The 25443-nt window shown below is 39.6% G+C and overlaps 1 protein-coding gene across 1 annotated transcript; it reads left to right on the forward strand.

Annotated features, from left to right (window-relative positions):
* Positions 1-4084: 4084 nt before the first annotated feature.
* Positions 4085-25068, forward strand: LOC137652488 (2-phosphoxylose phosphatase 1). Its single transcript, XM_068385928.1, has 4 exons — positions 4085-4147; positions 5704-5851; positions 7151-7315; positions 22824-25068. The coding sequence occupies exons 2-4, from the start codon at positions 5773-5775 to the stop codon at positions 24059-24061; spliced, it is 1482 nt and encodes a 493-aa protein (XP_068242029.1). The 5' UTR covers positions 4085-4147; positions 5704-5772; the 3' UTR covers positions 24062-25068.
* The last annotated feature ends 375 nt before the right edge of the window (positions 25069-25443 follow it).

Raw genomic sequence — 25443 nt, forward strand, 5'->3', positions numbered from 1 at the left:
ACCCTCGTAATAACATTTAATCACAACTTTCGTTATATAATAATCATCCAAAATACTTCTTTACGAAAACAATGTTTCTAAGGTAGACGCCAAGCTTCTTCTTTAGATTGCCCGGAGCTTCTCTCCAGACAGGGGATTTTTGACGGTGCGTCTAGCCCCTAGGTGGTTAGACGCTAAGCGTTTTATTATCATTATCATTATTATTAGCCAAGCTACAACCCCATTTGGAAAAGCAAGATGCTATAAGCCCAAGGGCTCCAACAGGGAAAAATAGCCCAGTGAGGAAAGCAAATAAATAAATGATGAGAACAAGTTAACAATAAATCATTCTAAAACAGTAACAACGTCAAAACAGATATGTTCTATATAAACTATTATTATTAATAACAATAATAATAATGATAATAATAATAATAATAATAATAATAATAATAATAATAATAATACATTGTTTATTGGCTCACTGAGAGACAAATTAGTCAGGTGATACACAGGTCACGAACTCATATAATCTGGAGCATGTTGTCCATAATACTTATTTGGATGTCACCAAGGTTTCTTAGATTATTTTTTCCTTTCCTACTGTAGGAAAATCTGAGGAGTGGGAAATAAATTATGTGAACGCCTTCCCGTAACAGCAAATATAGTAATAGTTATGCTGCACCGAGACTCTTCAACGACCTTCCACTTAACGTCAAGAATAGCAAAAATGTGGCAGCTTTCAAGAAAAACCTGAAGACTTATCTTTTTAGAAAGTGTTATAATAGTGACCTGAAAACTATTAAGCCTGAATACAAATGCTAGCGAAATAACTGATAAGATACAGAGCAAAATATCAACTGGAAAGAAATTATTTTTCACACACCAAGGCCCGCTTGAACAGACTTTTAGTGTCTGATGGAGGGCGAGAAATAAACCCGTAAAAGTAAAGTAAAGTAATAGTCTTTGCCATAACAGATATCTTAATCTTTACTTGGGGGATTCGAGCACCAAGAGATCAGATAACTACAATAAGGTTCGTGATCCGTCACACATTGACTGGGGGGGGGGGGGGGGGCGTGACATTGGTTTTATCAGAAGTAAATGCCATCTCAATAATCTCAGTGACCAGGCACTACACCCATAGCTAGGTATAACACACACAAACTATTATTATTATTATTATTATTATTATTATTATTATTATTATTATTATTATTATTATTATTTGCTAAGCTACAACCCTAGTTGAAAAAAACAGGATGCTATAAGGCCATGAGCCCTAACAGGGAAAATAGCTCAGTGAGGAAACGAAACAATGAAAGATTAAATATTTTAAGAACAGCAACAACATCTAAATAAATATTTCAATATAAACAGTAAAGACTTTAACAAAACAAGAGGAAGAAAAACGAGATAGAATAGTGTGCCCTAGTGTACCCTCAAGCAAGAGAACTCTAATCCAAGACAGTGGAAGACCATGGTACAGAGGTTATGGCACTACCCAAAACCAGAGAACAATGGTTTAATTTTGGAGTGTCCTTCTCCGAGAAGAGCTGCTTACCATAGCTAAAGAGTCTCTTCTACCCTTACCATAAGGAAAGTAGCCACTGAACAACTACAGTGCAGTAGTTAATCCCTTAGGTGAAGATTAAATGTTTGGTAATCTCAGTGTTGTCAGGTATATGAGGACAGAAGGGAATCTGTAAAGAATAGGTCAGACTATTCGGTGTCTGTGTAGGCAAAGGGAAAGAACCGTAACCAGAGAGAAAGATCCAATGTACTACTGTCTGGCCAGTCAAAGGACCCCACAACTCTCTAGTGGTAGTATCTAAAAAAATACAGTACAGTAGTTAATCCCTTGGGTGAAGAATAAATGTTTGGTAATCTCAGTGTTGTCAGGTGTATGAAGATAGCGATGAACAACAATTGAAGGACAATGAAACAAGAGTGGTATTTTATGGGTTAAGGCGTTTTACTTTTCTTTTTACTTTTAAGGGATGCTTTTCTGATCCTATAATACAGGGGAACCTTACTCTCTACAAGACCTTAACAGTTATCTTGTAAATTTCCAAGGCATTCAGCATTCCACGCCGCATATTATCCGTTTATTGTCAAATCCACATTAAAGGAGCACTTAGAAAATTCTGAATTTTACCTGAGTGCCTCACCTAAGAATGCCATTTAACTTAAAAATCTTATTTATAAGATTATTTGAAACGTGAATATTTTTATTTCCTCTGAGACATGAATCAAAATAAGTCTACAAGATAACTAAAGGGGGTAGTAGGTTAGCCAGGGCACCAGTCACCCGTTGAGATGCTACCACTAGAGAGTTATGGGGGTCTTTTGACTGGCCAGACAGTACTACATTGGATCCTTCTCTCTAGTTACAGTTCATTTTCCCTTTTGCCCCCCCCCCCCCCCACACACACACTAACACACATACAGTACACCGAATAGTCTGGCATATTCTTTACATATTCTCTTCTGTACTCATACACCTGACAACACCAAGATTACCAAACAATTCTTTTTCACCCAAATGGTTACTGCACTGTAATTGTTAAGTGGCTACTTTCCTCTTTGTAATGGTAGAAGAAACTCTTTAGCTATGGTAAGCAGCTCTTCTAGGAGAAGGACACTCCAAAATCAAACCATTGTTCTCTAGTCTTGGGTGGTGCCATAGCCTCTGTACCATGGTCTTCCACTGCCTTGGGTTAGAGTTCTCTTGCTTGAGGGTACATTCGTGCACACTATTCTATCTCATTTCTCTTCCTCTTGTTTTGTTAAAGTTTTCATAGTTTATAAAGGATATATTTGTTTTAATTTTTACCTGTTTCCTTTCATCACTGGGCTATTTTCCCTGTTGAAGCCCCTGGGCTTGTAGCATTGTGCTTTCCCAACTAGGGTTGTGGCTTAATAATAATAATAATAATAATAATAATAATAATAATAATAATAATAATAATAATAATAATAATAATAATAATAAGGCTAATTTAGTCTATAAGGGATAACAATGGTTAAAAAAATCTATTCTAAAATGGAAAAAATTCTATAGGGTTTTAATGATGTATACAACAAATAAATCTTGTAGATCCTGCAGGATACAGGGATTTTTATTATTATTATTATTATTATATGCTAAGCTACAACCCTAGTTGGAAAAGCAGGATGCTATAAGCCCAGGGGCCCCAACAGGGAAAATAGCCCAGTGAGGAAAGGAAATAAGGAAAAATAAAATATTTTAGGAATAGTAACATTATTAAAATAAATATTTCCTATTTAAACTATGAAAACTTTAACAGAACAAGAGGAAGAAAAACTAAATAGAAAAGTGTGCTAGAGTGTACCCTCAAGCAAGAGAACTCTAACCCAAGGGAGTGTAAGACCATGGTACAGAGGCTATGGCACTACCTTTAGTGTGTGACAGGATAAAAAAAAACGGTTAAAATAAGTAAAAGATATATTAATAGCGAGAAAAAATTCATTTTGAGAATTTTACGATTTTTTCTAGACGATGTTTATCTTTTTCGATTTGAAAACGGATTTTGTACTTGATAAATATATACTGTTATGATTAAAATTATACAATATTTATAATAATTCTAAAATATTATAATATATAATAGCATATAACCTAAAATATTGAAATAATAAAAATAGATATTTATTTAAAAATAAAATCTTTCTTACGATTTTTATTTCAGACGATGTTTATCTTCCTCGATTTGAAAACGGGTCACATACTTGATAAACATATACTTTTATAATTGAAATTAAAGAACAGTAATATAAATTATAAAATAATATCATATATAATAATACGTAACCTAAATAAAAATAGATATTTATTTATAAATAAAATCTTTTTTACGATTTTTATTTCAGACGATGTTTATCTTCCTCGATTTGAAAACGGGTCATATACTTGATAAATATATAATTTTATGATTAAAATTATACAACAGTAATAAAAGTTATAAAATACTCTCATATATAATAATTTTTAACCTATAATATTATCAAAAAAATTAAAATAGATATATTTTCAAAAATAAAATCTCTCTAATGTAACCCTGATTTATCTGAAGACCAAGATTCTAAATGTCAACAATATCGGCGATCGCCGATCGAAAAATGTATTGAATCAGCAAATTTCCCAGTATGTATAATTCACTTTAAATGACTTTATAAACATTTTTATTGCAATTAACTCTCAGGTTAAGAATGTTAATTATTTCCAGAGATAAATAAGCTCGGATTTATTAAGGATTATAGGATTTTGTTTTTAGGATAAGCTATCCTAAAGCCAAATCAATTTTATCCTGCCATATATATCTAGTTTAGGATACGCTATTTCTAGAAAAGTAGGAGCCTTTGTATATCAGCTGCCAGTTCCTCCTACCTGCATTAAAAATGGAGACCGAGTAACAAACTTCAACCTTAACCTAACCTACAAGACGTGTCCTTAGCCACTTACCTGACGGGGGCTAACCTCCCCCCCCTTACACTGCCGTATTTTTAGTCGACTGTCATCATTCATACATTCTGAGGAGTCTTTGTATATCAGTGGCCAGTTCGTCCCGTTGGGGATTAAAAATGGACATCAACTAACCTTAACTTTCCCCCTTAACTTAATCTACAAGCTGTTTCCTTACCTACTTAATTGACGGGTGGCTAACGCCCCCATGCCAACCCCCCCCCCCCTTACACTGACACTGAAATATTCTTGGTCGGCTGCTATCATACATGCACCCCAAATATTGTATTATTATTATTATTATTATTATTATTATTATTATTACGAGCTCAATTACAACCCTAGTTGGAAAAGCAGGATGCTATAAGCCCAAAGATTCCATCAGGGGAAAAATAGCCTGGTGAGGAAAAAAAATAGAATAGTGTGACTGCTATATGGACGGCCATACCCCATAACTCCCCTATTTTCAACCCTATAACTAAGAATACGGCAGTCTAATTGGGGTTTGAAGGGAGCCGTTAGCTTCTCTTTTTAGGTGTGTATATAAGGACCCATCTTGTAGGTTAGGTTAGGTGGTGAAGATTAGCTTAGATGGTGTTCTATGCACGTGTTCCTGTCCGTCGTTATACAAAGGATCCGAATAGCCGGTCTGAGTTAACCCTCAAGCAAAAGAACTCTAACCCAAGACAATATATTTCAGGATGTGCCCATACAGGTACCGGTTTAGTAGGTGCGGGTAAAGCGAGCTGAAGATTTAATTTAGAATCATCATTTTCTATGAGACCGATACTGGGTTGACACTTTCCTGAACTTTCGTATTGGAACCCGAAGTAAGATGCTGTATTTGTATAAAATTAGATAATTGTATGTATGGTGAGCATTTTCATTTGATAAGTTTTCCTCTTAACCCTTTTACCGCCAGGCTATTTGGAAATTTCCAACCCTTAACCTCCAGGGGGTTAGTTTTTCCCCAGCACATTTTGCAGTATATTTTTTTTTAAATTGCTCTAATAGCCTTAATTTTTGTCATAGAGAGGTCAGGTTGGTCTCATTCTCTTGGAAAATGCCTGAATTTTCTCAGAAAATTATCAAAGATATGAAAAAAAAAAAAAATTTATAGCATTTTTTTGCAAGGACGTATCGGTACGTCCATGGGGGTAAAGGGATGGCTTTTGTGAAACGTACTTGTACGTCCTTTTGGGGTAAAAGGGATAACTAATATGATTTGTTAATTGCAGACTTTTGCTTGTTGCTCCATACTATTTAAAGAAGCATCTGTTACCGTGGCATTGATACATCTAAGCAGTATGAGATGGCAAAAGAAATTCCGAGTTCTTCGTTGCTACATCCTGATTCTTGGCTGGCTTGGGATTTTGCTTCTGTTTAGTAAGTACCAACATTTTCAGGTAATGTTTCTTTTGCTAATGCAAACTGGTACTTTTAGTACATATATCTACTATACTTTGTTCACATAAAACATAAGTTATTGCTTTACAAATACCTGTCTTTCCTCGTTTCAGTGGATTAGGCAAATTTCAGAATTTAAGCTACTTGTACTTGTATAACTGCGTTAACAGTCTGTTAAAAACCACCCACAAGCATTAACATAAGTAGGTAATTCAATAATCAACACTGGCTCTAAACAATGTTTATAAAATTCTTAGAATACCAATTAACTCCTTTTACCAAGTTAAAAAACAAATGAACAAAATATATATACAATATACAGTAGGTTTCCACAGAAAGCAGCAGTTGCATTCTTGGCCCTGTATAGAAAATATTTGTAAATCAGCCATTCCTATAAATGCAGAAGCAATACATCACATTTATAATATATCATATACTTTCAAGTCTTTTGTTCCCCAAAATGTCACTACTATTTTACTATAAACAAACTTCCTGTATGTCGGAAAACCATTATATTTAATTAAATAGATGTAGTCCAGTACACTATTAAAGTTTTCAAAAATATTAATGACTTTGTATGAATACAGTTCAATATTTTTTCCTACATTGAATACAAACACTAAAGGCTTGTTTACACGGGGATAGTTCACTAGCGCTAATAACTAGCATCAAGTAAACTTTCCAGGATAGTAAGCGTTTGCACTAGGACACTTTACCTTTATTATTATTATTATTATTACTTGCTAAGCTACAACCCTAGTTGGAAAAGCAGGATGCTATAAATCCAGCGGCCCCAACAGGGAAAATAGCTCAGTGAGGAAAGGAAACAAGGAAAAATAAAATATAAGAGTAACGACATCAAAATAAATATCTCCTATATAAACTATAAAAACTTTAACAAAACAAGAGGAAGAGAAACTAGATAGAACAGTGTGCCCGAGGGTACCTTCAAGCAAGAGAACTCTAACCCAAGACAGTGGAAGACCATGGTACTGATGCTATGGCACTACCCTTGACTAGAGAACAATGGTTTGATTTTGGAGTGTCCTCCTAGAAGAGCTGCTTACCATAGCTAATGAGTGTCTTCTACCGTTACCAAGAGGAAAGTAGCCACTGAACAATTGCAGTGCAGTAGTTAACCCTTTGGGTGAAGAAGAACTGTTTGGTAATCTCAGTGTTGTCAGGTGTATGAGGACAGTAGAGAATATGTAAGAATATGATCCAGTTGTCTGGCTAAATGAATTGATAATAATTACATGTAATTATCTTTATTTATAGTGTCGTATTGGAGAGTTGAGACTGATTCGGCGCACCCTCCTCCACCTCTCATGGTAAACCGAGGAGCTCAATCAGGTGCCAATGCTCTTTCACAAGACAAGCCCCGTAGCAAGAAGATCCGGCATCAGTGCAATCCACCTGATCGTATACAGAGGCATCAAGAAGGTAATACAAGTTTCAAAGTTAAATATACAATTGAATTATACCTTAAATCATTTTTGATACAATGTTGTGTTGTTTCACGTTCTCCAAACTATGTAAATAAATTTTTTTTTTCTTCTTTTTTTTTTGTACATCTATTCATCAGTACAATTTGCCATCAATTGGTTGATGACTTGTGCAATCTTGATTTATTTCTATGCAAATACTAACCCTTGTCATATAAAGGATATATCAGTAAAGCTGGAGTATACAGCAGTGAAACTTTTATAACAAGGTTTAAGCAGGAGGCCGGTTGTTACCAGCCAAGAGAGGATAAGCCCCACCCCCCTGCTTGCTCAATGAGCACTCAGTGTGATTTCAGCCTTCAGTTGGAACCGACATTCTTGAACTGGCTGGGGTTTCTTGGCTAAATAATAATTCTTTTCTTTCAGCATGTTAGTGGTCGTCTGGTAGGGGGATGCCTTCAGGTATGTAGACTTGCCCTGGGTTGTTGGGAGAATGTTGCAGCACCTTCATGAGTACAAGGGAGAAGGATCCCCCATATGTTGTCCTCTGCCGGCAGAGGACACTCTTGTTGCCTTCTCAGTGGATCACATCGCAGGAGGAGGAAGAAGAGGTCATAAATAGATTCTTCACCTCTGACCCCCGGCATTCTCTCTTCCAACCTTATCCTGTTGGTATCCTTTGGAAGCCGTAGTGAGGAGAGTGGGGGCCCCATTGACAATTCTCGAGGCCAGGAGATCTTCGCGTTTTTCCTAGAAAAACTAGAGGGTCTCTACTTCGGGAGGAGTCTCCATCTGTTTTTCAGACTGACGACACCCTGCAAGTGATTTGTTCCTCCTTTAGACTACAAGGCTCCCCTTTCAAGGAGTTGTTGGTGATAGCTCTTGCTTAAAAGGAGGTGAAGGATTGTGTTTCTGCTCTGGCACTGGAAACCTTTGGCTTGTCTCCTTTGAGAGCAGAGAAGAGGAAGTCTCTTTATTGGTTGAATCCGAAGTCAACCGACATCAGACAAGTCTCCAAGTCTTTGTATCTCATAAGACTAGTGGAGGAGACATGCTTAGTGTTAGCATGTCTCAAGCGCGCATTGCCTGTGTGTGATGCAATTCTCACAAGGATCCCTATGTTGGCGAGCAACATGTCTGTCAACATGCACACAGGCATGATCGCAATCATACCTGAGCAAGCTAGCTCTCCTAAGCGTGCGTGTGGATTAATCGCCTGTCCCCACTACATAACCCCTCCTCTCCTGAACCTGAGCCTGTGGTGGTAGCGCCCACCACCCAGCTCAACCTGTTAGGGGTTTCGAACTGGTGGGTTACTGCACGCGTCCCCCTCACCACTTCACGTGCCACTCTTCGGCGTCAATGACCTTAGATATCAGGGTTCCAGAAAACTCCAAAGAAGTCAATCAATCATGTACCATCCAAACACGCCTCACCACTTCACGCATTACCCAGATGCTCCTTAACACCTCACGTGCCACTCAGATGCACCTCACCATTTAGTGAGCCACTCAGACGCACCTCACCTATTCACGCACCACCCAGATGCACCTCACCACACCATGCATCACCCATAAATGCCTCACCTCTTCGCACCTCCCAGAAAGTAGGCGTCAAGTTACTCCTCTGGGCGACCCTCTTCCGCAATGGGTTTGAGATCACCCAGAGTATTTCATATGTCGTCAACTACCGATTATCTCCTATTGAGTTTGTTTCAACCTCAATCTCTCCCTCCCCTCGTATTCGAAAAGTTTCCAGTAATGAATGTCTTCATCCTCCTTCAGAATGGAGCAGATTCTCTTCAGATCCCAAGTCCCATGAAGACTCGTGGGATAGGGTGTTACCATCTAACCCCTTTTCACCTTTCTCTGAGGGCTCAGAGAAAGGGGTTAGTTAATTAGAGTGGTGATAGGTTGCAGGAACTTGATTCTTATGAATTTAAACTCCTCTATTAGGTTGTCTTCAATGGATGGAGGGTAGGCAAGAGCATTATCCGTAAGCAACAAGGCTTGGAGTGGGAGGTTCTTCTCCATGAGGTACTTATTGTTCCAAGGACCAAAAACCTCATTGATCCAGTCCACAAAAAAATTATTAGTCACCCAAGCCTTCGTTCTGTTGCTCCTTCTGCGCTGTGTACTCTTTAAAGGCTCGTGGATTATCTTGAGTGATACATCGGGATGCATTTGATTTTGCAATCTCTGCTGGGATTAGCACAGAACAACAGGGTTAGGCAGTCTTTCATGAGCTTGTGACTGGGAATTGTCTTTTCTTTTGTTGTAATGAAGGTCCTCCTTGGCATCTTCCAGAACAGAGCAGTCTTGTTGCAATTGGACACTTGCTGTGGCATGAAAAAATCAGAATCCACAAGCCTTTTAAGTTCTGAAACGGATGCCTCTGTTGGCTAAACATCAGATCTCGTAACCTCATCATGTCACACAACACCATGGTTGTTACTCACTTTGAATGATTCTTTTTCTAGGCTCATTTTTCAAAATGTCAGCATACAAAAACTTTGGTTTCTCACAAATAATGATCTCTATTATTGTATCTCTGGCTAACTACTCATTGATCCAGATGAGAAGCAAGTTTTCCATGTTACCAGGAATACGTGGCCAATGTTTCGTCAGTATCAGCACCATTTTCACAGCACTAGTTGCTTTTCTTTTTTTTTCTTCAGAGTTGTATAAATTGTGAATATTGTACGATATGTACATTTTTACCTCATGCTTTGCAATTATTTAATTTTTCGCCTCTAAGGTAATCATTTTCTTCGTACCATCTTTATTCATCACTTTCCTTTTTTTTTTCTTCAGAGTTGTATAAATTGTGAATATTGTTAGATAGTACATTTTTAACTCATGCTTTGCAATTATTTAATTTTCAATATTAATCTTACCCGATAATCATGTAGCTGTCAACTCTGTTGCCGACAGAAATCTACGGTCGGGATACGCCAGCGATCGCTATACAGGTGGGGGTGAACACCACAGCGCCATCTGTGGTCAGGTACTCCAGTACTTCTTGTCAACACCACCTCAATTTTTCCTCTGTCGTGCCTCCGGCTAGACCTACATGGATACGCTGTTGATTCTGGAGTTATTGCTCACGATTTGGTGATGTATTTGCTCTAGAGTTTAGCCTTCGCTATTCAGGAAGCTTTATCATTAGCTTAGCAAGTTTTTGGAATTAATTTGATTTAATTTTTGATTTAATTTTGGTGACGAAGAGAGTATGAACTCTCTTTCACTTTTAATGGCCGACCCTTCCCTTAGACGGAAGTGTTGGTGTCGAAGAGAGTATAGACTCTCTTTCTTAATTTTGCTTAACAAAAGTTATAGATTTATTTTATATCTCTCCGCCTTTTATAGGCCTCTTCGATTAACTTCCTTTTATTATAAACTTATTAAAATTAATTTTTATATTTGTTTATATTCGACCTTTCCTAATAGTAGGCGGTCTTTTCTTGGAACCGAAGTTAATTAACATTGAGCCCGTCATTTCGTTTTTACCTGTTAACATATTATGCTATTTTAATGTTTTTGAAAGAATTTCTTTGATAGTCTCGTACTGTTTTCAAAGTTGAACTAACGTTTTGTTTTGTCTCTGCAGTTGTTGACGTTCAGAACGTTCAACTTGCGCTCTATCGTTACGATAGAGAGAGAGTATTCACGGTGTCACGTTGCAGTAAGAGTAGAACGATTCTATCGTTTTGTTCATTCTTTCTTAGCTTAAATGGTTTTAATTCTAATAAAGGAACTTTTTATTTGGGAAATCTTTCAGTTTTTTTCCTTTAACAATAATATGTTTTAACGATATATATAATTGGGCTCATCTCTCAGGTTCTAAGTTAAGAGAGAGAGAGAGAGAGATAGAGACGGAGGGAGAGAGAGGAGGATAAACGTTTCGTTCAAGCGGGTAACGTTGTTATCGTTTTTGCTCTTCTCCCTAGTCTCTTTAGGGGAAGAAGGTAAACGTTTCTAGAGTTTTATTCTTGTTCTCAGGCTTTATGCGGTGAGAGATTTTAAACGTAGTTTATTTGATCTAGTGTTTAGTCTCTTTTCCAGCCACTGAATTATTTATCTTTCATTATGTTTTTCTGTTACATTGTAATACTGTTTTCGCAATTACTAACTTTTAATGAAGGATAGAATTGCGTGTTTCAGGTACAAACCACGTAAAGTTTCGAGTTCAGTGAAATAAGTGCAAACAGAAAATCAAAAGTGATAAAGTGATAAGCGCAAAGTGTTACAGTGTTGCGTTCGAGGGTTCGTCTGTTCGTGCCAGTTGTTCGCCTAGTCTGGGACCTCTTACAAGCTCCCAAGCAGGGGAGAAGTAACGTCGAAGGACTTATGGGTTCATCAGGCCTTGATCGACGAACAGACGTTTCCCTCCGTGGTTTCGGGTGTAACCAACTCACGTAGCCGACGTGATCACCCCACCCACACAAAGACGAGAGAGCCCTTTTATTCCTCGTCTGCGGAAGAGGTTTCTCGCAGAAACCATGGACCAAATCTTGCAGCTTTTAAGTGCAAGTCGGTCCCTTCCGCGCAAGTCAAACTCCTAGGTGGTGCCATTAGCACTGGGTCAGTTCGGACTTGCTGCAGTACGACAACTGCACACCTCCCAGAGAGGCTAGGTGGTATCGCAACAGGCAGTAACTCCGTCTGTTGCCGCACCAGCTGTTTTAGACCCTCAGTCTCAACGGACAGTAGCTCCGTTTGTTGTTGTCTTTCTTAAACTCTAGTGGTCTATGCTGCAGACAATGCAGTCTCAGCTTGCGGTGTTGATGCAGGAGTTTCAGGCAGAGAAGGTTAGCACACCTCCTCCTGCGAGCGCTCCTCCACCTCTGCGCAGTCCACCCTGCCAGACGTATGATGTTGAGGCTCCTCCTGCCTCCATGCGTGAGCTGCCGCATTGGGAGTTGCCAGGTACCAGCGCTATGCAGCAACCTCCACTTTCCTTGAGGCAGGAGCCTCATGCTATGCGGCAACCGCCTCAACTCTTGAGGCAAGAGCCTCAACTCTTGAGGCAAGAACCTCAACTCTTGAGGCAAGAGCCTCAACTCTTGAGGCAAGAACCTCAACTCTTGAGGCACCTCAACTCTTGAGGCAAGAACCTCAACTCTTGAGGCAAGAACCTCAACTCTTGAGGCAAGAGCCTCAACTCTTGAGGCAAGAACCTCAACTCTTGAGGCAAGAGCCTCAACTCTTGAGGCAAGAACCTCAACTCTTGAGGCTAGAACCTCAACTCTTGAGGCAAGAGCCTCAACTCTTGAGGCAAGAACCTCAACTCTTGAGGCAAGAACCTCAACTCTTGAGGCAAGAGCCTCAACTCTTGAGGCAAGAGCCTCTCTCTGCGCAGCCACCTCCTCAACCCTTGAGGCAGACGCAACTCTTGAGGCAGGAACCTCATGCTATGAGGCAGCCGCCTCAACGCATGCAGCAACCGCATTCTTCACAGCATGAGCCTCTCTCTGCGCAGCTACCTCCTCAACCCTTGAGGCAGGAACCTCACAGGAGCCTCATGCTATGCGGCATCCTCCTCAAACCATGAGGCAGGAGCCTCATGCTATGCGGTATCCTCCTCAACCCATGAGGCAGGAGCCTCATGCTATGCGGCAACCTCCTCTACCCATGAGGCAGCCTCATGCTATGCGGCATCCTCCTCAACCCATGAGGCAGGAGCCTCATGCTATGCGGCATCCTCCTCAACCCATGAGGCAGGAGTCTCATGCTATGAGGAGCCTCATGCTATGCGGCATCCTCCTCAAACCATGAGGCAGGAGCCTCATGCTATGCGGCAACCGCCTCAACCCATGAGGCAGGAGCCTCATACTATGCGGCATCCTCCTCAACGCATGCGGCATGAGCCTCATCCCTTGCAGCATGAGCCTCATCCCATGCAGCATGAGCCTCATACCATGCAGCATGAGCCTCATCCCATGCAGCTTGAGCCTCATCCCATGCAGCATAAGCCGCACGCCATGCAACATGCTCTGCTTACCTTACAGCATGCTCTACATACAGCATGCTCTGCATACAGCATGCTCTGCATACCTTACCGCATGCTCCTCAGTCACACATCTTTGGTTGTTGCCAACTCACTAGACTGTCAAGCAGTTTCATAACGTTGCCTTCTAGTCTGCTGCTTTTGCACCAGTGAAACCCTCACTGAGAGAACTTAGCTTTTCTCGGATATGGTTCCTGTAGATGAGAAAGTGCTATTCTCCCTCCTTCTGATATTCCCTTGAGGACTCTGTCATTTGGAGAGGAGCCTTTAGCTGCTTAGCCTCCTATGGACTTTTATTTAAGCATAACATGCTTCCAGGGAGGGTAATGGTTCCACTTCAGTCGCTAACCCCGTCTGTTACCACACCTGCTCCCATAGACCTTGAGCTTTGTTGCAAGACATGCAGTCCAAGCTTAGTCCTTGTTAGAGGATTTTTTGTTTACGGAGTCAGTGTGTCACTGGGAAGACGTTCAACAACCAGCAGAAGTGACTTGTTGTGACGCAGTGCGGCAACCTCAGCAACCCGATAAGGAGTTGTCTGTACGACCCAGACAGTCTAGACAGCTTCGGGTTGTCGCTGTACTTCCTCGCTTCCCCATGGTTGACAGTTCACAGACTGTGCAGCAGTACCATGATCTTGTGTCCGGCTCCGTCAGACGACTAGCTTTTAAGAGCTCCCACAAGTCGTCCCTGTCTGGAGATTCTCAGATGGACTATGGATCTGACCAAGGAACTGGGCCTCCTGGTCAATTTTGAGGAGTCCCAGCTCGTCCCATCCCAGACCATTGTCTACCTGGGTATGGATCTTCAGAGTCGAGCTTTTCGGGCTTTTCCGTCGGCCCCAAGGATCTACTAAGCCCTAGATTGCATCCAGAGCATGCCGAGAAGGAACCGATGCTCAGTCAGGTAGTGGATGAGTCTAACAGGGACACTTTCATCGCTGGCCCTGTTCATCGAGTTAGGGAGACGCCACCTCCGCCCCCTTCAGTATCATCTAGCGGCTCACTGGATAAAGGACATGACGCTAAAGACGATCTCAGTTCCTGTTTCCGAAGAGAGGAGGTCTACTCTCACGTGGTGTAAGAACAGCTTTCTTCTCAAGGAAGTCTACCTTTGGCTGTTCAGAAACCCGACCGCCGTCTCTTCTCTGACGCATCAGACACGGGCTGGGGTGCGACTTTGGACGGTCAGGAATGCTCGGGAACATGGAATCAGGAGCTAAGGACACTTCACATCTATTGCAAGGAGCTGTTGGCGGTTCATCTGGCCTTGATAAACTTCAAGTCCCTCCAGCTTAACAAGGTGGTGGAGGTGGACTCTGACAACACCACAGCCTTGGCTTACATCTCCAAGCAGGGAGGGACTCATTCGTGGAAGTTGTTCTAGATCGCAAGGGACCTCCTCATCTGGTTAAAAGATCGAAAGCTCACGCTGGTAACGAGGTTCATTCAGGGCGATATGAATGTCATGGCAGATCGCCTTAGCCGGAAGGGTCAGGTCATCCCCACAGAGTGGACCCTTCACAAGAATGTTTGCAGCAGACTTTGGGCCCTGTGGGGTCAGCCAACCATAGATCTGTTCGCTACCTCGATAACCTAGAGGCTCCCGTTGTATTGTTCTCCGATTCCAGACCCAGCAGCAGTTCACGTGGATGCTTTTCTGCTGGATTGGTCCCATCTCGACCTGTATGCATTCCCGCCGTTCAAGATTGTCAACAGGGTACTTCAGAAGTTCGCCTCTCGCAAAGGGACACGGCTGACGTTGGTTGGCTCCGCTCTGGCCCGCGAGAGAATGGTTCATAGAGGTACTGCAATGGCTGGTCGACATTCCCAGGACTCTTCCTCTAGGAGTGGACCTTCTACGTGTACCTCACGTAAAGAAGGTACATCCAAACCTCCACGCTCTTCGTCTGACTGCCTTCAGACTTTCGAAAGACTCTCAAGAGCTAGGGGCTTTTCGAAGGAGGCAGCCAGAGCGATTGCCAGAGCAAGGAGGACATCCACTCTCAGAGTCTATCAGTCTAAAGGGGAAGTCTTCCGAAGCTGGTACAAGGCCAATGCAGTTTCCTCATCCAGTACCACTGTAACCCAGATTGCTGACTTCCTGTTACATCTAAGGAACGTAAGATCCCTTTCAGCTCCTACGATTAAGGGTTACAGAAGTATGTTGGCAGCGGTTTTCCGCCACAGAGGCTTGGATCTTTCCACCAACAAAGATCTACAGGACCTCCTTAGGTCTTTTGAGACCTCAAAGGAACGTCGGTTGTCCACTCCAGGCTGGAATCTAGACGTGGTCCTAAGGTTCCTTATGTCATCAAGATTTGAACCTCTCCAATCAGCCTCTTTTAAGGACCTCACATTAAAAACTCTTTTCCTCGTGTGCTTGACAACAGCTAAAAGAGTAAGTGAGATCCACGCCTTCAGCAGGAACATAGTTTTCACATCTGAAACGGCTACATGTTCCTTGCAGCTCGGTTTTTTGCTAAAACGAGCTTCCTTCACGTCCTTGGCCTAAGTCGTTCGAGATCCCAAGCCTGTCCAACTTGGTGGGGGACGAACTGGAGAGAGTACTTTGCCCAGTTAGAGCTCTTAGGTACTATCTAAAAAGGTCATAACCTTTACGAGGACAATCAGAAGCCTTATGGTGTACTATCAAGAAGCCTTCTCTTCCAAGGTCTAAGAACTCAGTTTCTTACCTATTCAGGCTCCTGATTAGGGAAGCACATTCTCATCTGAAGGAAGAAGACCTTGCTTTGCTGAAGGTAAGGACACATGAAGTGAGAGCTGTGGCTACTTCAGTGGCCCTCAAACAGAACCGTTCTCTGCAGAGTGTTATGGATGCAACCTATTGGAGAAGCAAGTCAGTGTTCGCATCATTCTATCTCAAAGATGTCCAGTCTCTTTACGAGAACTGCTACACCCTGGGACCATTCGTAGCAACGAATGCAGTAGTAGGCGGGGGCTCAGCCACTACATTCCCATAATCCCATAACCTTTTTAACCTTTCTCTTGAATACTTTTTTATGGGTTGTACGGTCGGCTAAGAAGCCTTCCACATCCTTGTTGATTTGGCGGGTGGTCAATTCTTTCTTGAGAAGCGCCGAGGTTAAAGGTTGTGATGAGGTCCTTTAGTATGGGTTGCAGCCCTTTATACTTCAGCACCTAAGAGTCGTTCAGCATCCTAAGAGGACCGCTACGCTCAGTAAGGAAGACGTACTTAATAAAGGCAGAGTAATGGTTCAAGTCGTCTTCCTTACCAGGTACTTATTTATTTTATGTTATTTTTGAATAACTAATAAAATAAAATACGGGATACTTAGCTTCTTTGTTAACATGTATGCTGGTCTCCACCCACCACCCTGGGTGTGAATCAGCTACATGATTATCGGGTAAGATTAATATTGAAAAATGTTATTTTCATTAGTAAAATAAATTTTTGAATATACTTACCCGATAATCATGATTTAATTGACCCACCCTTCCTCCCCATAGAGAACCAGTGGACCGAGGAAAAAATTGAGGTGGTGTTGACAAGAAGTACTGGAGTACCTGACCACAGATGGCGCTGTGGTGTTCACCCCCACCTGTATAGCGATCGCTGGCGTATCCCGACCGTAGATTTCTGTCGGCAACAGAGTTGACAGCTACATGATTATCGGGTAAGTATATTCAAAAATTTATTTTACTAATGAAAATAAAATTTTTTCACCTCTAAGGTAATCATTTTCTTCATACCATCTTTATTCATCATCTTTGGGGCCATTTTCTAGATGCTGTACTGTAATGTTAATGCTCTTAACCTGGCATGAATAGTAGCAATCTTATTTTACAAAGAACACGCAGTTACACCTTTACAAAGAACTATTCCAAAGACGCTCGCAAAATAACGTTAGGTGATGCTGGAACAAGTTCTGTGGAGAGAGAAAGAGTTAAGGTCTGTGTGGGGGGAGGGAGAGTGAGCTAAGGTAAAACAAAGTGTAAATTCACATAGATACTGCGTTGGTGCTTGTATACAAAAAATGTGCATACAATGCTCATAGAATTACAGTGAACCCTCGCTACTTCGCGGTTCGACAATCGCGGATTCACCACTTCGCGGGGTTTTCCCATAACCCATATATATATACATATCGCGGATTTTCCGGAAAATTCGAAAATACCGCGAAATCTGAAGATAACCAAATACGATATTTTGTTACCTGTAATTCCATTAATACTGTAATTAGTAATATCTGCTCTTACTGATTGTTCATTGCATTACATATGATATATAATTCAGCACAGAAAGAAATAAAACACGAAAAGAGAATGTGATCATACGATAATTCAGTACGTAGTAAAATTAAATCGAACATGAAACGCAAATCAGATGCAGTCATACCATATTAGAATGGTGTGTACTGTAATGAATGTGCTTCTTTTCCATGAATCTTTTGTATGTATACGTACGTAGTACAGTACTGCATCCAATAATATTCTTTGTTGCAAAAATCACATTTCGAATAAGTACTGTAAGCGTACGAGAGAGAGAGAGAGAAAGAGAGAGAGAGAGAGAGAGAGAGAGGCGTAAAATAGCGTACGTACGTAAATTTTTATTATTATTGTTATTATTATTATTATTGTTGTTGTTGTTAATAAAATTATTATTGTTATTATTATTAATCATTATTATTATTATTATTACTGTACAGTATTATTATCATTATTTATTATTATTACGGTATTGTACTTAATCTACGTACGTTCAGTATGCGCGGGGCATCTTCTATGAGTAACCAACGCACCATGTACTGTAAGACGGGTTGTGATTGGTTCAAGCGCTGATAGATGACGAATCAAAACTCAAGTTTTGTTATCTAGCCTGTGATTGGTGTTTTGCCCGCATCTTCAACTTCCAGCATCACAGTTCTCGCGGGTCTGCATCGTTCACTTTCTCTTTCCGCGTATTGCTGAGTAGACGTTCTTAACTTTGTGAAGTTTAATCTGTGCTGTGTGCGACTGTTTTAAGTTGAACTTTCTGTTAAACCCTACTGTACAATGCCTCCCAAGCCTTCTGCTTCTACTAAGGCTGGTAGTGAGCCTAAACAGCACCGAAAAATGATGATTGCTGAGAAGGTGACGCTTCTCGATACTATGTTAAAAGACAGTAGAAGTTACGCGGCCGCAGACCTCGAAGACCTGACGAAATCGGGCAGTGAAGACAGTGAAACACAGGAAGAGTTCCAAGAAAATGTCGAAGAAACGGTCTTAAAATTAGAACGGCTTGCCAAGCTCTGCAAGCTTGCGAATGAGGTGAAAGAAATGTCGCAAGAGTGGGACGAGGATATGGTTCGTTCTGTACAATTCTGCACCAAGATCGATGAACACATGGCTCCCTACAGGATGCTCTTGCGAAAGAAGAAGCAGCGGCAGCAACTTCCGATCACAATGCCCTCAGAAGAAATTGAAGAAGTGTCTCAGGAAGAAGTTGAAGAGGTGTCCCAGGAAAAGACACCTCCGTCTGAAGAGACGTAAAATACTATTATTGGCTGCACAGTAGAAGACATCATCAGCTTCATCATCATCATTTCTACTGTGCAGCAAATTCATCGCCATCATCATTCAAGTTTTTCTTGAACTTCTTTCGTGGTGAGTACAGTAACAATCTTTATTTTTTACTTAAACATTTTACTGTAATATTTGTGTCTGTTTTATAGTTTAGTACTGTATGCATTAAGTTAAAGGGAAGGTTTTAAAAGCCTATCATATTTTTTTTGTTTAAAATTTACATTTACGTACGTAAAACAATCTCTCTCTCTCTCTCTCTCTCTCTCTCTCTCTCTCTCTCTCTCTCTCTCTCTCTCTCTCTCTCTCTCTCTCTCTCTCTCTCTCTCTCTCTCTCGTAAATTGTTTTCCTGCTTTGCTACGTACAGTATGTACTGTATGATTTTATATAGATACGGTAAATAATATTTGTAATAACATATTTTGTAAATGCTTTTACTGTAAATATCATTATTTATCACTTTCATCATGCGCGTTAAATGCCTTCTTTGTTCTGAGCGTGGTTGTTTACTGAGCGTACTTTATGACGCCGTCGTTTCAGGTGGCGTCATAAAGAAAAACATTTCATTTGGAAGTCCTAAGGAAAATTAAGTAAAACATTGGTAATAACAAAATCAACATACTGTATACTGTACATCAATATAATCGATGCAAAAACTAACCTATACATATATGTGTACAGTACACTAAATGAGTTTGTTTCTTCATTATGATCAGAGATAAACGTAAACAAAACATTGGTTGCCATTTTTTATCGTGCTTTTTAGGTGTTTAGGAAACGCATGATATAAAATCGCCTTTAATATTTGTGCCTGTTTTAGTTTAGGGTACTGTAGTACATGCATTAAGTGTTCTGTACATTAAAGGGTAGTTTGTTAACAGTACTACGTACAAGGGAAGGTTTTAAAAGTCCGAATATACATGTTAAATAAATAGGTAAATATGGTGTCAATACTTCGCGGATTTTCACCTATCGCGCCCGCGTCTGGAACCTATCTACCGCGATAAACGAGGGTTCACTGTATTTGAATTTTTATACTCGTACTGTACTGTATACCAATTTGCTCGTATTCTGAATTACTCATAACCCGAGGTATGACTACTGTATACTGTACAGTAATTGGTTTTATGTAGCTCATGCTTTTATATCTTCAGTTGAGGTGCATTTAGACTTTCGCAAGTCCCTCGCTAAATTCTGGTCACATCAACAGCAAGTAGCTGTCTAGGATACTTTGACAGATTGGTGACATTATTTTTGGATATGTCCCAAAAGGAATGACTGGATGCTAATATGCATCTCAATGAGTACTAAGAGCTGTGCCATGCTGTATGAGACTATAATCTATCTTCTGTGGAATTTACTTTTTCACAATAGTCTGAACATCTGTTTTCTATCAGTTGTCGTTTGACATTATTTTATTGGCTATGGGTGCCGGCATGCAGCTTTGGTTACGGCTATCCCTTCTTGCCTGCTTCAAAGAAAAACTATAAACTTTTACAGTTAATGTACTGACCCATTAACACAAACACTACCATAAATATATGTTTGTCTTTGTAACATCTATAACTTTCACATTGTTACCCCAGCTTTCCTTCATTGTATTCTCACCCACATGACACCATCACTCCTACACTCCTCTTATTTCACTCTATCTTTTCTTCCCACAATCCTCCCTTCAACAGTAATATCTCTCCTGTTCCCACCCCCAATGCTCCTTCTACACACCCCTTTCCCTACCTCTAAGATTCAATGCCTCTCCTTCCCCCATGCCCTTCCCTCAAACTAATTTGAAGGAGGACAGCAACAGCAATACCCCCCCAAAATACCCCCCAGAAATCTCTGTTACCCTCTTCCACAAATTCCCCCCATCTCACAAAATATTTATACTAATAATCACTATCCTAATCAAACCTCCCTCATTCCTGTGTGTGATGCTGCCACCACTTATGTCCATGCAATAAAGGGAATGAGAGGTGACAAATGAAACTTGTAGGTTCTTTAAAATCTTACATATTGAAGATATATGGACATCGACGTGAAAGCAGTGAGATCAGCTCCATGCTTGTCACTACAGTGACCACTGGACTATGCATGTGGCGGAAAGAAAAACAGTGTTGACACATATGATTACATTGTTGCAACGATGCAATGAAATAGTGATCTTAATGTGTGAAAAAATAAATGGAAACATAAATATTATTAATCTACAAAATAATGATAAAATTAAAGTACATAAATGCTAATAAACTGTACATAATATTAGTTCTCTAGAACATAATATTACATACATACATATACCAAGGCACTTCCCCCAATTTTGGGGGGTAGCCGACATCAAACAAATGAAAGAAAAAAGGGGACCTCTCCTCTCTACGTTCCTCCTATCCTGATAAGGGACTTAACCGAGTTCGGCTGGTACTGCTAGGGTGCCAGAGCCCACCCTCCCACATAATCCACCATAGATGAAGCTTCTTAACGCTGAATCCCCTACTGCTGCTACCTCCGCGGTCATCCAAGGCACTGGAGGAAGTAGCAGGGCCTACCGGAACTGCATCACAATTCCCATTCTCCATCCCATCTCAACTATCCTCAGACAAACCTATACCCACCACAGTGGCCCTCGCACATAAATGACTCTACAACATTTCTGAAAAACTCCCTGATGGAGATAGCAGTAACAATCAGGAATGTCTTGTCTCTATTTGCATTTTGCTAATATCAAAGGCATAATCTCAAGCAAGGGAAGGCTAAAAACAGATCCTTATTTTAAGTATTGTACATACATACATACATATACCAAGGCACTTCCCCCAATTTTGGGGGGTAGCCGACATCAACAAATGAAACAAAACAAAAAAGGGGACCTCTACTCTCTACGTTCCTCCAGCCTAACAAGGGACTCAACCGAGTTCAGCTGGTACTGCTAGGGTGCCACAGCCCACCCTCCCACATTATCCACCACATTGTAAGTATTGTAAAAGATAAAATTATATTTTCCTTGCTTTTGCTGAACAACGCTGGGATGAAACACGATGTAGCTGGATTATATCCAAGACTTTGCACTTTATCTCATGCTGTACCAAATGCAGTACAGTGTAGTGGGATTAATATTTATGGGTGGTTTTTATTCATGAAGAACTTTTTATTCCCAATGCAAAACAATGGTTTGTAGTTTGCAATCTTTTAAGAATTGTATTATGTATTTTTTTTTTATTTATTCTTTCTTTCTCAATACTCATATCTCCATTTCTTATTTTTTTTATGGCTTTTCTTTGTGTTGTGTTGAATACCAATGAAAATTATTTTAGTATTAGAATGCCACGATTCATTTATATAAAGTTGTTTTAAAAAGATATTTTTTTAAATGATTAACATTTTTCGTACATACTACTATTGTATATCTATATATGGTAGTTTTATAAAGATACTATTTTGAAATGATTAATATTTGTCATATATTATGCTAGTACTGTATGCTGAAATTACGGAAAGCTATTCTTGAACATTTCAGCTGTTTTGCCATATTATACAACTACAGTACTGTATATCTATATACAGTAGTTTTATAAAGATACTATTTTGAAATGATTAACATTATATATATATTATACTTGTACTGTATACTGTACTGAAATTACGGAAAGCAATTCTTAAACATTTCAGCTGTTTTGCCATATACAGTACGGTATATCTATATGCAGTAGTTTTATAAAGATACTATTTTGAGATGATTAATATTTTATATATAATATACTAGTATTGTATACTGAAATTACGGAAAGAAATTCTTGAACATTTCAGCTGTTTTGCCATATTATACTACTACAGTACTGTATATTTATATGCAGTAGTTTTATAAAGATACTATTTTGAAATGATTAACATTTTATATATATTATACTATTACTGTATACTCTACTGAAATTACGGAAAGAAATTCTTGAACATTTCAGCTGTTTTGCCAGTGCAGTATGAACTGACTGGGGTTGTCATAGCATTTCGACATGGCGACAGAGGACCTCTTGTGCATGTAAGTAACCTCTCGAGTATTAACTGTGGCCACAAGAGCTATGGAACTCCCACTTACAAAAAGTATGTGAACGACATCCTTAATGCCTCCAAAACAAACGCATTTATCAATTTTGTGGGTACTTTCGTGAAATACCCATTGCTGCCTCTACCTTCCAAGTGCAACATTGGTTATCTCACACCGCAGGGCGTTGCTCAGCATATACAACTCGGGAAGGTTTTAAAAGAGGTGTACTTGAACGATTGGAATCTGCTCGGTAACAAATGGGATGCGGAGGACATAGTTGTCTATAGCTCAAAGTATCGTCGCACATTTCAGAGTCTTCTGGCTTTCTTGTATTCATTTCTGCCAGACTTTGACATATCGAAGACGCACATTCGAGATGGGAAGGGAATCAGCTTTTGTGATAACGAATGCCGGTGCGACAAAGCAGACGTTTACGATCATAAATACGATCAGGAGCGTAGGGAGTATCGCAAGTCCCATCCGGGCGTTATGGATCTGATCCGTAGAATTAATCCCTTGATTAAGTCGAACCCCATGGCAGACGACATCACAAATCCACTGGTAATGCGAGACGCTCTCCTTGCTTATGTCTGTCATGGGGCGGTTTTACCGTGCAGTGAAGGAAGATGTGTCAAAATTGAAGACATTACTAGCCTGATATCCTATGAGGAGTGGGAAGGGAAACAGAAGCGAACGTCTGCGCAGCGTAAGGCTGCTAAGTTAAGGTCTTATGGTCTCTTGAAAAGTATTGTGAACTACATTGATGGTATGGTAGGCGATTCTAAACCCCGAGTTGTTATCTTTTCTGGTCATGACAAAACACTCAAATTCTTACTTGATAGCCTCGCCGTACCAAATTACCAGCTTCCTTACTACGCATCGCGTTTGATATTCGAGGTTTACCGTAACACTTCAACGCCCCAGAATGCTGAATACCGTAAGAATTATTCCTTTCGAGTCGTATACAACGGGAAAGACATAACTCGTTTGATTCCCTTCTGCGACGCCATCATGGTGAAGCAGTTGAAGAGCGGCAGCGTCAAGCGCGGTAGCATAAACCTCTGCAGTGTGGGCAAACTAGAGAATTATCTCAAACCGGAAGTTTACTTTAAAGAATTTAACGTAGCTTCTTTTAAAGCAGCTTGTCGTAAGTGATTTCATAATCTGAAAGAATCAATGTGTGATTTTTATCATAAGCTGGTCTAGTCATAAAATCATAGTCAGGTCCTAATGCTGCCTGCGTGCTGTATTCATACAGCATTGTATTAGTGATATTGTGATAGTATTTTGAAGGTTTTTAGTTTATGTAATTTTATATAAATTTAAAGTCCTTGTGCCTAACTACCTGTTTATGTATATAGTATTTGACCAAGTAAGTTAATAATGTGATGTGTTCTCATTTCGTGATTTTTGCCAAAATATATTTTATCATTAGTTTTAATTTCTATACAATGCTGTTGTTCAGATGGTTGTTGATCAGCCAATCAAATACATTTGTTTTAGTTTGATTCTTAGCGGAAAATATGGTTGAGTATTTTCATTTGTTAAACTGTTTTTAATTTCTTTTTTATTGAACTTGTTTATGTGTTTTTGATTCTTAGCGGAAAATATGGTGGAGTATTTTCATTTGTTGAACTGTTTTTAATTTCTTTTTATTGAACTTGTTTATGTGTTTTTGATTCTTAGCGGAAAATATCGTTGAGTATTTTCATTTGTTGAACTGTTTTTAATTTCTTTTTATTGAACTTGTTTATGTGTTTTTGATTCTTAGCGGAAAATATCGTCGAGTATTTTCATTTGTTGAACTGTTTTTAATTTCTTTTTTATTGAACTTGTTTATGTGTTTTTGATTCTTAGCGGAAAATATCGTTGAGTATTTTCATTTGTTGAACTGTTTTTAATTTCTTTTTTATTGAACTTGTTTGTGTGTGGTTTGTTTATTTTTTAAATTTGCAGTTTCTTTGGCAGAAATATTTCGAGAGCTACCTCGCCAGATAGTTTCTCAGTTCAGTATTCTTTTTTATGTAGAGAAAACTGTCTATTTATATACCTTTATTTAATAGTTTCCAAGTGCACAAAACTTTCTTTTTAAAATACTTAGTGATTCAATTATGTACAAATTGTAAAGCCTTTGTTAAAGATTAGAAATAGGATGATCGAATCGTACTTTCTCTCGTTATCCATTTGTTCAAGTAGAATATATTTTTTGTGCTTTGTGATGGAAGAAAGAAGGGTCACAAATGAAATCCACTGCTCTTTAGGAGGGTCTGTACATGTTTCTGTTTGAATTTATTTCCTTGGATATTATGTGAAATTATATATTTATGTTATTACTATATGTGAATAGTAGTATTTTTTTACACAGGGAATTTGTTGAAAATTAAGAATTTTTCTTATTGTGAGGTGTAGCATTAAACCATCTGAAGCTTTGGTTAGAATTGCAACATCTCCCATGTTTCCTATTTTTGTGGAAGAGACAAGTGCTGTGCTGAAGTACTTAACCGTTCAATTTGTCAAAAAAGTCACATGTAAGGTTT

This window comes from Palaemon carinicauda, chromosome 13 (genome assembly GCF_036898095.1).
Source record: "Palaemon carinicauda isolate YSFRI2023 chromosome 13, ASM3689809v2, whole genome shotgun sequence".
Classification (NCBI taxonomy): domain Eukaryota; kingdom Metazoa; phylum Arthropoda; class Malacostraca; order Decapoda; family Palaemonidae; genus Palaemon; species Palaemon carinicauda.

Bases quoted from the DNA above. Each gene is read 5' to 3' on its own strand.
- LOC137652488 (XM_068385928.1), top strand. From the start codon at position 5,773: ATGAGATGGCAAAAGAAATTCCGAGTTCTTCGTTGCTACATCCTGATT. The intron at 5,852-7,150 runs GTAAGTACCAAC...CTTTATTTATAG, and splicing joins TGGGATTTTGCTTCTGTTTA to TGTCGTATTGGAGAGTTGAG. The intron at 7,316-22,823 runs GTAATACAAGTT...TGAACATTTCAG, and splicing joins TATACAGAGGCATCAAGAAG to CTGTTTTGCCAGTGCAGTAT.